Genomic DNA, 12,268 nt, shown 5'->3' on the forward strand with positions numbered 1-12,268 from the left:
TCTTTAGTGTTAAGCCATCAAAAAACTCATTTTCCTGTTTTTTTTTTTTTCATTTGTAAAATGAATGTAAATTATTATTACTTTTTTTGTAAATTATTTTTATAACTTGTTTCTGGCCATACCTTAAGATAGTTTTTCAAATGTAAGGTAGTGTGCAATGTTTTCCTTTTTCTGTTTTACAGAATTAAAAATGGGAGTCTGTTTAAGCTACTCAACAAAATCAGTGAAAGAGGCAGCATTAGATTTTGAATGCTTTTACATGGTTGGGCTAGATGGAGAAATTAGCACTCTGTGTATTGTTTTATGACTTTTCCCTTTTTTTGAAGACAAGCCAAAAACTTCTGTGGCATATTAAGACCTAAAGTTGACGTATAAAAGAGAGAAACATCCAAAAACATTAATTTATAAGAGGGAAAAATCAGAACAAGGACAAATTATGTTTTAAATTTGCCCTATGATTGGACCACAAATTATAGATTGAAAAGTCAGTTGCGATATTTTCAAATAATGTAGGGGGGAAACCATCTAGGCCACTAAATTTTGCAGCCCCAGGGCCCTTAATGGGTTGTTTTTTTTTTTTTTTAAGTTTATTTATTTTGAGAGAGAGCAGGAGCAGGTAAGGGGCAGAAGGAGAGGGAGAGAGAGAATCCGGAGCAGGCTCCACGCTCAGTGCAGAGCCAGACGCAGGGCTCGGTCTCACGATGGTTAGATCTTGACCTGAGCTGATATCAAGAGTTGGACGCTTAACTGAGCCACCCAGGTGCCCTATGGTTTATTGCTTTTAATTAAGAAGGGGTGCTGGTAGGATGTGCACAACATTATTTTAACTCTGTTTGAGACCGATTAAGATTTTTTAGTTTTAAATTTGTTGTAAATTTTTTTTTCATTTAATGTAAAAAAAAAAAAAAACTATGAATTTTACCATCTTAATCATTTTTAAGTGTACAGTTCGGGAGTGTTACTTATATTCCCGTTATTGTGCGACAGATCTCTGGAACTTTATCGTCTTGAAAAACTCAAATTCTGTACCCACTGAGTGACAATTCGCCCTTTCCCTCCCCTGACCCCTTGGCAGTCACTATTCTACTTTTAGTCTGTATGGATTTGACTACTTTAGGTACCTCATGTAAGTGGAATCATACTATATTTGTCTTTGTGATTGACTCTTAGTCCTCAGTGTTTATCCATGTTGTAGCTTGTGACAGATTCCTTTGCTTTTTTAGGGCTAAGTAATATTCAACTGTATGTATATACCACATTTTCTTAGCCAACTGAGCCACCCAGGCGCCCCCCTGACTATACCACATTTTCTTTATCCATTTGTTCATTCATGGAAATTTGGGTTGATTCCACCTCTAGGCTATTGTGAATAGTGCTGCAATGCATAAGGGTGTGCAAGTATCTCTTTGAGGTCCTGCTTTCGATTTTTCTGTATATATATACCTATCTATAACTATGAATATATAGTTGTTATCGCTTTAAAAATTTTTTTTTTTTTCTCAACGTTTTTATTTATTTTTGGGACAGAGAGAGACAGAGCATGAACGGGGGAGGGGCAGAGAGAGAGGGAGACACAGAATTGGAAACAGGCTCCAGGCTCCGAGCCACCAGCCCAGAGCCCGACGCAGGGCTCGAACTCACGGAGCGCGAGATCGTGACCTGGCTGAAGTCGGACGCTTAACCGACTGCGCCACCCAGGCGCCCCAGTTGTTATCGCTTTTAAAGTGTTCTCTGTTTTCTGACATACAGTAGGATTTAGGAAATAATCTCAGGGCATAAAGTTGAGAGACAAGTTGTTAGCTGATGGTGAGTGCATTACTAGCTGGTAACAGAAGAATCCAGAACTTATCCTATTGAACTAAAGAATTTCCTTAGTACAGCGTTAATGGCGTTCACTTGTATAGAAGCAGCTCTACTTTAAATGAAAGCGTTTAATGCATTTCAGTGTCTGTTGCTCAAAACCTAGTGACTAAAAAAACTTAATGGCTTTACTTATTCCTCATGATTCTGTGGGCTCCCCAGGTAGTTCTTAACACTTTACCTGCTGTTGGCTGGGACACCTAAAATGTCCACATGGCTGGTGTCAGTACTGTTTGCCAACAGGGAACTCCGCGTAGGCAGTCAGCCAAGATCTCAGTTCTTTTCCATAAGGGTTTCTCCATGGGGCTACTTGGGCTCCTCACAGTATGATGGATGGGACTTCTTTAAGAGAGAGTGTTCCAGAAGGAGGGTTCCAAAAGGACTAGCCCAATGAGCCTATACTTACCAGGCTTCCACGTGCATCATGCTTGGTAACATCCCATCTAAGCTGGTCACATGGCTAAACCCAGAGCGTTATGTTGGGGGGACTGACCCTATCAGGGCGTGAATACCAGGTGGGGTAGTTCTGTAGCTCATTAGAGGCCACCAGGATAGCAGTTAGCATGCTTGTGTAGAAGAAGGCATTTTAAATGACACATAGTATATAGATTTCTTGAATTTGTTTTTTAAAATATTTTGCTAGTTTTCAAACTAAGTGATTTGTCTACACTTTTGATATTTGGCTGAAATTGTGTTAACACATAGTGAGATGTGATGAAGTTGTTAAAATTCACCCAGATTGAGTCTTAGATCCAGTAAGGATGTAAAATTGATAATGCTGATGTGCTTTCAGATTAATACTGTTTTATTTTTTTTAACATTTATTTATTATTTTGAGAGAGTGCAAGTGGAGGAGGGGCAGAGGGAGAATCCCAAGCAGGCTCTGTGCTGTCAGCAGAGAGCCCCATGCAGGGCTTTATCCCATGAACCGCAAGATCATGACCTGAGCCGAAATCTAGAGACGTTCAACTGACTGAGCCACCCAGGCGCCCCTAACATTCAGTTTTAAAATTAAGAGACACAGAAATTACTCATGCAGCTTTTTTTATTTAAAAACACTTTTCCAGTTTGTAATGTTATGCAGTGTACCTGCCCCAAAAGGAGTAACACTTATCATAGAATGTTTCTTTAAATTGTTGAAATTGTTAATTCACTCAGCATTAGATTTTTTATTAAAGCAGAAAAATGTATGTTTTCCTTGTTAGCTTACTCTAGTGTGGATCAGATTAAACCCTTGATTGTTCAAATTAGGGAAGATTAACTCTTTTGGGGGCCAAAATTTTGGTTAAATTCCTAGGTCCTTTAAATTTAGATTGATAAAATTATATTAATGCTGAAATTTTATACATACATTTCATGACATAGAAACTGTAATATAAAACTTGAGCTTATTTGACTTTTTTTGTAGTTTTTATCATTTTATTTTTTCTTTCTAGTGCATCTACCCTTTGGGCTCTAAATCACTTAATAACTTAATTTCCCCTGATTTGGAAGATTATCACACTCCAAATAAGTCTCAAAAAAGAAAGTTCTTGGAAACCAGCTATAAAGATTCACCTCTTTTAGCAAATGCCAAAAAGACTAAAAATCACACTGTTACTGACGGTGAGCAAGGTTTGAACAGCAAACGCGATGGAGAAACGTATGGTGAAACCTCGTCAAGCTTACCTGATTCACCACACAGTGGACCACAGCACCCAGACAGGACAGTTGGTTCCTTGGAACAGAATGAGAGTTTGGAGGCTGATGTTATTGACATGGCTGCTGAAGAAGCTCCTACTACAGTTGATGTTTCTGGAACTGGAGGGATTTCCCCTCACAATGAAGGATGCACATCTGAACTGGAAATGCTGTTGGAGAGCAAATGTACGTCACTTTGCCAGTCTTCCTACGTCCAATGGAAAAATGCTAATGCTCTCTGTTGGTTAGACTGTATTCTGTCAGCACTGGTGCACTTGGAAGGGTTAAAGAACACTGTGACTGACCTGTGTTCTAATGAGGACTCTGTGTTCTGGCAGTTGTTTACGAAGTATAATCAAGCAAGCGAGCTTCTGCACACCAATCAATTGGAAGGAGTTAAAGGTTGGTAATAATATTTTATTTCTCTCTCTATTTATTTTCACATGTTTTTATTTTTGAGAGGGAGAGCGAGTGGGGGAGGGGCAGAGAGAGAGGGAGACAGAGAATCGGAAGTGGGCTCTGCGCCGATGGCAGAGAACCTGGTGCAGGACTTGAACTCCCGAATCATTAGATCATGGCCTGTCCTGAAGTTGGAAGCTCAAGCGACTGAGCCACAGAGGTTGATCTTCAGTTTTGTCTCATACGTGTGGAAAAGATACAGATACACGTCACTCATTATCCCACAACTCCCCCAAAATCTCTATTCTCAATTAAGGGCATATATAGTTTTTTTCTTATAAAATAGGATACCCATGAAGCCACCTCCCAACTCAAGAAGAATTAGTATATTCTCGATTATTTAACCTCCTATGTGTTCCTCCCCATCCCACCCTCCATCTCCCCTAGGGGAAATCATTATTCCCAAATATGGGTTATCATTCTGTTTTTTTCTTTTATGTATGTATTGCTAAACAGTATATTGCCTACTTCAGTTTGTTTTGAATTTTATACAAACGATGTTGTACGGTATGTCTTCTGGGGCCTTCTTTTTCTTTTTATAAAGATTTATCTATGAAGTTGGCGTGTATTGGTGGTTTGTTATTTTTTGTTGCTATAAGTTTACATTTTGTAAATATATCAGTATATTTATTGATTCAACTGTCATTGAGTTGTTCTTTGCCATTGTAAATACCTGGGCTCATCTAGAGAGTTTCTCTTGAGTATACCGTAGGAATGGAATCAAATCTGAGTTCAGATTGACAAGACAATGGCAGATTGTTTTCCAAAGTGCTTGTACCAGCACTCCCATTAACAATGTGCAAGAGATCTTCCTTATCTTCCCGATCCATATATTCTCCCTTGGTTATTTTCACATTTAGAGAATTTTGCTATTTGATGTAAAATGGGTTGTCGTCTTGATTTGCCTTTCCCAAATTTTATTTTCATTCCAGTTAACACAGTGTTACGTTAGTTTCGGAAGTACCGTAGGGTGAGTCAGCAGTTCTGTTCATCACCCCGTGCTCATCACTCCTTAGTTCCCTCACCTGTTTAGCCCATCCTCCACCAACCTCTCTGCCTTTCCCAAATTTTAAAGAGGTTGGACAGCTCTTCATGTGTAGCATTGATCACATGTTCCCTCTTGTGAAATGCCTGTGTCTTACCGCTATTTGTTCAGTTGTCATGTTCTTATTTGTTTGATTTCTATGGGTCTTTGTTGTTATCTTTGTATCAGGTATGTGTTGCTAAATCTCCCAATTTGTATCTTGTGTTTTCACTTTTCTAAAGATATCTTTTGTACAGAAATTGTTAATCTTTCCTTTTGTAGCTAGTAATACGACATTTAAAAGGAGTCATTCCTTTTCCCAAGATCAGAAAGTTATTCACCTATATTTTCACTGAAAAGTCAGAAAGATTTGTGGTTGACATTGAATTATTTTCAAGTTTTATTTGTTTATTTGGAGAGAGTGCGTGCAAGCGGGGAGGGGCAGAGAGAGAGGGAAGGAGAATCCTAAGAAGGCTCTACACCAGCAGCACAGAGCCCGACGTGGGACTCAAACCCACAGTCTGTGAGATCATTACCTGAGCCGAAACCAAAAGTAGGATGCTCAACCAAGTGAGCCATCCAGGCACCCCAACGTGGAATTTTTAATTCAGCTAAAGTTACCTTTTGTGCATGATAAAGATCCCCTTTTCCCCCCATTGTCCAGCTCCGCTTTTTTCTTCAATTTACCTGCCAGGCCACCTATGTCATATAGCCGTCCATTTATTTGTGCAGTTTTGTTTTCTTGGTTACTTTGTCCTTGTGTCAGCACCACACTCTTAATTATTGGGGTTTTTTAGGTCTTGCTGCCTGGAAGTATAAGAATCCTCATCTTTATTCAGCTTGGTTTTGATCATGCAATGCAGTCTTTTATATAAATCTTACACATTGTTTTCCCAAGAATCCTCACCTTTTTCATCTTGTTTTTGGTAAATGCAGTCTGTTACGTCAGTCTTATACATAGTTCCCCCATTGTTGACCATGTTTCCGTCCCTGCACTGATGCCACACTATTTTAATTATTGTGGCTTTTTGAGGTCTTTCTCTCTGGTAGGGGCAAGAATCCTTACGTTTATTCAGCGTGACTTTGGTGTTGCAGTCTTTTATATATACGTCCTGCATATGTAAAATATATATATTGTACTTCCATATGTATTGTTGACCATTCAGGCTGCTTATTATTTTTTCAGTTTTGAATAAGCTTCATGACAAATATCCATATATCCTTTGAATCCACTGCTGATTTTATCCTAGAAGGGATATTAAAATGTGAATATAAAGAATCTTTCTGAAAGGCTTTATAGAAGGGTTATATCAACATATGACTCCATTATATGTAGAGGAAAACATCCCAGAGCACTCAGATCACCTTTGGGTATAAACATTTTAAAAGTTATAATTTTGTCAGATATTTTGTTTCAGTTTGAGTTTCCTTGAGATTGAATTTTTTGTAATTTTTAAAATCCAGTTTTTCACGACCATTTTTGCTTTTGTTTTTTCTTTGTATTTCTATGATTATAGGAACCCCAGTACGGAGTTAGCTGACAGTTCAGTTGATTATTGCAGAAGAGCATATTTCTCGTTCAAAATGGACTTGCATTCATTTTAATTATGTTTATTTTTGTATAAAGCATAGCCACTTTTTGTGTGTGTTTTTTTATTCCACTATAATTAACATCCAGTGTTATATTAGTTTCAGGTGTACAATATAATGATTCAGCAGTTCCGTGTATTACTCAGTGCTCATCACAATAAGTATACTCTTAATTCTGTTTACTTCACCCATTTTATATGTTCAATCATTAATTTTTTAACAGAGTAGTTGTAGCTTGTATAATATGGTTGTAATTACATTTAAGTTGACTTACTTTGAATTGTAAGTTTTCTCTTCTCTTTTTGGCACGGTCAAATAAAAGTTCCAGTTTATACTTACTTCATATTATAGGGGAATCCAGGTATTTTCGTAGTAAAACATACCAACAGAGTGTGATCAGGCTATATGAATTATTTGTAAGAGGTTTCGGTGAAGTCTTTTGTAGCTTAAGAATAACTAGAGTCAGGTGCATATGGTGGCTTTGATTCAAAATAGTTTTCTTATTAATCTTAGTTTTCTGTCACAATAGTTCCATTATGAGGACTTTAACCCTAAAGAAATGAATAAAAACGTGGACAGGTATGTGCCCCAAAGTCGTTTATTACGACAATATTTATAATCGTGAAAAAAGAAGCAACTTAAACGTCCGGCACTAGGGAAATTTTTAATAAAACTGTGGTTCAGTTGGAGTGTAATAACTAGCCTACAAAATTTTTAATGATGCAAATTCATGTGAAGTAAGCAGGATGTGTAAACATTAAGTAAGCAGAACTGTATAAACATTATGCTGTCATTGAAGACTCCTTCACTGCCCGCCACCCCCCAGAGACAATAGAAGGAGGGAGCTATATATACCAAATGTTAGTTTGGGAAATAATTATACTTTTATTTGCTCCTGTGATCTGGCTAAGTTTGATAAAAGTTCTACAAAAAAATAAATGACTAGATGTCTCTAACATAAGTAATAATCACAAGACAAGACGTAGCTTCAGCTGTTTCAGAGGTAGGCACACTTATCTGAAAGCTTAGCTCTTTTGCTAGGCCTGTGGTTATTTGGATGAGGAAAGCTTTGCACTGAGATTTACTCAAGCACAAAGATGTTAGCTCATGGAATTGCTACTAATGATGCTGGGCTGAGGAAATATTAAGGCAGTAAATGGTATAACACAGAGGAATAAGAATCAAGGAAATTTTGTGTTTTCCATTTCGTCTCTACAAAGTATATTGACTCTGATGAACTTTCATTCTTGGTAATGTCTTAATTTTCTGTGGAAGATACAGATTGATGAGAAGTTGATAATCTGTATTTCATTTTTAGATGGAGATTGTAAAAAGCTTCCTTCAGAAGTATTTGCAAAGATAGAGACCTGTCTGAATGAAGTCAGAGATGAAATTTTCATTAGGCTTCAGCCTCAGCTTAGATGCACATTAGGTAAGTAATTTGTGTAATTTAACTGTTTTACTCATCTATCATAAAGAAATCCTTACGCCATAAGGAAATACACTATTTTATTACTTTGGGTGATTAGATTCTTGGGAGAAAAAATCTGTGTAGTTTCGTTTCGGAGCCTCCCGCTGGTTAAATCATTTGTTGGGTAGAGCTGTCCCGTATGAATATGCAGGCTTGTGTTCTACCCTTGAAAGTGGATGCAGTTCTCAGAACCAGATGGATACTCAGGGGGTGGACACCATTGGTTGCTTTTCTAATACTTACCTCCAGTAGACTGATTCAGTGTCTTCAACCTTGACGATGCATTAAAAAGTACCTAGGGCATTGAAAAGTACTTGACGTCCATTAACTAAGAATCTCAGGGATGCGGCTTAGAAGCCCCGTGTGATTCTTAAGGATGGACAGGGTTGAGAAGCTCTGATCTAAACCCAGCCATAGTAATTGGACTTCCCTTGCCGGGGATTGGTTGAAGAATTGCCGTACCCAATTTTCACCAAGAGAATATGAGGAGAAATATCCTGATGAGCTTTTGGGAAAGCTTTCTTTTAAGAAGGGCACCGTAACGAGACCTGCTTTGTTCTCTATGATCTGGCCTTGGAGCATCGTGGAGCTAGGGGTGCTAGAGTCCCGGGGTTTCTCAAGTTTTGGGGTATTGCAAAGAAGAGCCAGTAGTGATTTTTTTTAAAGGGTATTGCCTTTTGTTTTATTTCTCTTTATCCTTGTATTGACTCTTCTACTAACATTGTGTTGTGGTAAAAAATACAGGATCCCTCTATTAGTATATTAGCCATATTAAATTATATAAAATATCAATGCCTTCAAATTTTTCTCTCAGTGAGAAAAATCTATTTCATCAGACTCAGATACTGCATCTGGAAGCAAGGTCTTTTTGTAAAAAACCTTGGTTTTTACATGGTAAAAACCATGTAAATGGTAGTATCTTTGGTCTCACATTTCTGTCCCCTACTTTTATTATTTTGTTTTCCGTGAGCTCCTATGTTTGTGTTTCCTCTGTCCCTAAAATAATAAACTGAAATTTGATTTGCCAAATCTTTGGCATTATCTCCTTTAGGTCTAAAGGGCTTTTGTAACTTATTATCAGGTAGGATCTCAGATGCGATGAAAATTCTTTTTTCCTTTTTAGCAAAGTATAATTTAGATGTAGTAAAACTCTTTTTAAACGTATACGGTGTGTGGAACCATTACCACAATCAAGGTAGAGAACACTGCTGTCAGCCCGAAAGTTTTCTTGAGGTTCCTTCAGTCCCTGTTCTTACCCCCAACCCCTGATCTGTTGGGTGGATACTCATCACAGAGGAGCCTTTTCCATAAGATTACCAGAGTGCAGACTGAGGGGCTCCCGTGGTGCATTTTGCAGGTATCGCCTCCCTCCTGGAGTGACCGGAGATGTTTTATTCAGGGTTCCCGCTCCAGTTCCCAGTTGAATTCAAGAGTGGTTTCTCCCCAAGTCTGAATCACCACCCTTCTTAGTCCTGATCATTATATTTGGAGCAAGGTTGTGTCTTGCTCCACTGCTGCCTTGGGCCTGGTTTTCTATGTAACAGAGAAGGGATTTTTAAATGTTGTGGGTTTTTTTTTTTTTTAATGTTTATTTATTTTTGAGAGAGAGAGAGAGAGAGAGAGAGAGAGAGAGAGAGAGAACGTGAGTGGGGGAGGGGCAGAGAGAGAAAGAGAGAGAGAGGGAGAGAGAGAGAGAGAGACACACACAGAATCTGAAGCAGGGTCCAGACCCTGAGCTGTCAGCACAGAACCTGATGCAGGGCTCGAACTCACAAACTGTGAGATCATGACCTGAGCCGAAGTCGGATGCTCAACCCACTGAGCCACCCAGGCACCCCCAGAGAAGGGAATTTTAAATTCTTATTTTGTGCAGTCATAGCAGTTGGGCATGCATACAGCTCTTCTAATACAGTAGAATTCCTCTCTTGTTTGTGTTCATATTACTCATTGCACAGTACTGGGTGCTATGTTAGAGCTTAAGATCTTACCAGTGAAATCTAATCTGTGCTAAATAAATACAAATAAACTTAAAAAGAGCATTTTAAAATTATACAGTGTTTGTGTTCTCATTCTGAGTGTCAATGTGTGTTTGAAAGTACTAAAGAAAGAGAAAGAGAATCTGTACTGACCCCGAATGTTGGTTACATTTTTAAGATGAGCCATAGCAAAAGATTTGCATCGTTTTGATTATTGTTTTTAAAAAATGCATCGTAGGCTGTCCTCTCTGTTCCCCCTCCCTGCAGTTTAAGAAATATAAAACATTACAAATACAAGCTAAGCCCCCTTTGTACGCTTTCCTGTTCAGTTCTTCCTTACCTCTCCACAAAGGTAACTGCGCTCTTCAACTTAGTTTTCTCTTTCTAATGTCTAATTTTTTTTTTTTAAAGATAAAGCTAATATTGTTCTCGTTTGGATTTATTTATGTAATCTTAAAGATTAATTTAGTCTTTGAGATTTGTGTACTAGTGTAAGGATACACAGACCAGTAGAATAGAATAGAGTCCAGATGAAACCCTCCCTTTTTGCTTACCTCCTGTGACAGAGGTGGTGATGTAGATAAGTAGGGGAAGGAAAAAGGCCGTCCAGTAAATGGTGTTGGGACAGTTTGTTCCTGAGACAGGGGGGAAGTTGGATCCCTACTTGACACTGTAATCAGAAAGAAATTTCAGCCCATTTAAAGACTTAAACTTCAGGGGTGCCTGGGTGGCTCGGCTCAGGTCATGACCTCACAGTTCTCGAGTTGGAGGCCCACATAGAGCTCTGCGCCAACAGCAGGCAGCCTGCTTGGGGTTCTGTCTCCCTGTCTCTCTGCCCCTCCCCGACTTGCGCTCGCGTGCGCTCTCTCGCTCTCTCTAAATGAATTAAAAAGAAAAAAGACCTAAACATGAAAAAGCAGAATTCTAACACTTTGGTAAAGAATATGGCTGAATATTTTTCCACTCAGTGGAGAAGAATTTCCTAAATAAGGTACATAAAATAGTGGTAGATACGATTACATTGAAGTTTAAAACCTCTGGGCAAAAATAGAACAAAGAAATAATATCCTGGATATCTTCTAAAGAACTCTGTACATTGGTTTAAAAAAAACAAAAACAATGAGCAGAAGAGAAGACTTGACTAGCTGGGCAGCAGAACGTCACTGAAAGATTTGCATCATGGCAAATGATAGTATTTTAGGGAAATATGAAAAACTAGGTAGTTGGGTAGGAGTTGGGCTGAAGATACTAGAGTCAAAGAAACCACTTAACTGACTTCAGCAGGAAGTTATAAAAATTGGAATTAATTGGTATTACGTGTTCTCTAGTAAATGCTTTATGCTTAATACCCATAAGAGTTGTAAACAAAGGAAAAATAATTAAGGTTAATTTAGGAGCTATATAAATTACCGAAAATGATCTGTATGCATATAGCTTATTTAACAGTGTGTTTTGAGCTCTTTTATGATTTTTTTCTTTTATGGTATTTTGATTTACTGAGAACTTTATGTATTTTTAGACTTGCAGATTCTATGTTGTCATTAAGAAATATAAATTAGTTGCTTCTCAATTAATATTTAGCTACGGTAGAGTAAGCATTTAGATGCTAGTAACTGTTACAGACATGCTGTACTGTTCCCTGTTTACGCTGTTTACGTGTGTTTAGGAGATTGATTGGCATTTATTTCTACGTACAAAAATTTTGTTTTGATTTTTATTTTTGTATGGAAATAGCTGTGGGGCTATACCACAAAGGCGACTGTTAAAATAGCCTTTGTAACTACTGGTATAGAGTGTGCTCCGGCAGTAACACCTGCTCTGCATTTGCATCCTGCCAAGGTGACTCCTCCTGGCCGCGTTCCAGGCTGTGGTAGCTGCAGGCCAGGGGGAGAACTGGACCATGGAAGCGAGACTGTTCCCGGGCAGGTAGGGAAGGGAAGGACTCCAGTTCTTTCTAGGGCTGGGTCAGTACGGCACCATCTAAGCTCCCCTGAGGACAGAAAGGCAAGAAACCAACTGGAGAACAAGTGTAAGAGGAGAATGTAAATCTTCCTATTTAATTTGCCTGCTGATCTCAAAACTGGAGGACCCGATTCACTGTCCAGTTTTTGTTTCAAGGACACCAGGATTCAGATCTTCTCTAGTCTTAAAGTCATTGAAGTTTAATTTTAACTGTTAAAAGATTTTAAGAAGAGTGATAGAAGAAGA

General features: G+C 38.4%; 1 protein-coding gene across 4 annotated transcripts in view; it reads left to right on the top strand.

The window, feature by feature from the left end:
- Positions 1–12,268, top strand: part of USPL1 (ubiquitin specific peptidase like 1) — a 37,487-nt gene that overhangs the window by 7,962 nt on the left and 17,257 nt on the right. For all 4 annotated transcript variants that reach the window (XM_040448133.1, XM_040448134.1, XM_040448131.1 and 1 more), the window contains 2 exons: positions 3,297–3,942; positions 7,932–8,045. In XM_040448133.1, the coding sequence (XP_040304067.1) occupies positions 3,618–3,942; positions 7,932–8,045 (439 nt within the window). In that variant the 5' untranslated portion in view covers positions 3,297–3,617. The remainder of the gene's footprint in view (positions 1–3,296; positions 3,943–7,931; positions 8,046–12,268) is intronic.

The sequence above is a fragment of the Herpailurus yagouaroundi genome, unplaced genomic scaffold (assembly GCF_014898765.1).
Source record: "Herpailurus yagouaroundi ecotype Mexico unplaced genomic scaffold, PumYag 197, whole genome shotgun sequence".
Lineage (NCBI taxonomy): Eukaryota > Metazoa > Chordata > Mammalia > Carnivora > Felidae > Herpailurus > Herpailurus yagouaroundi.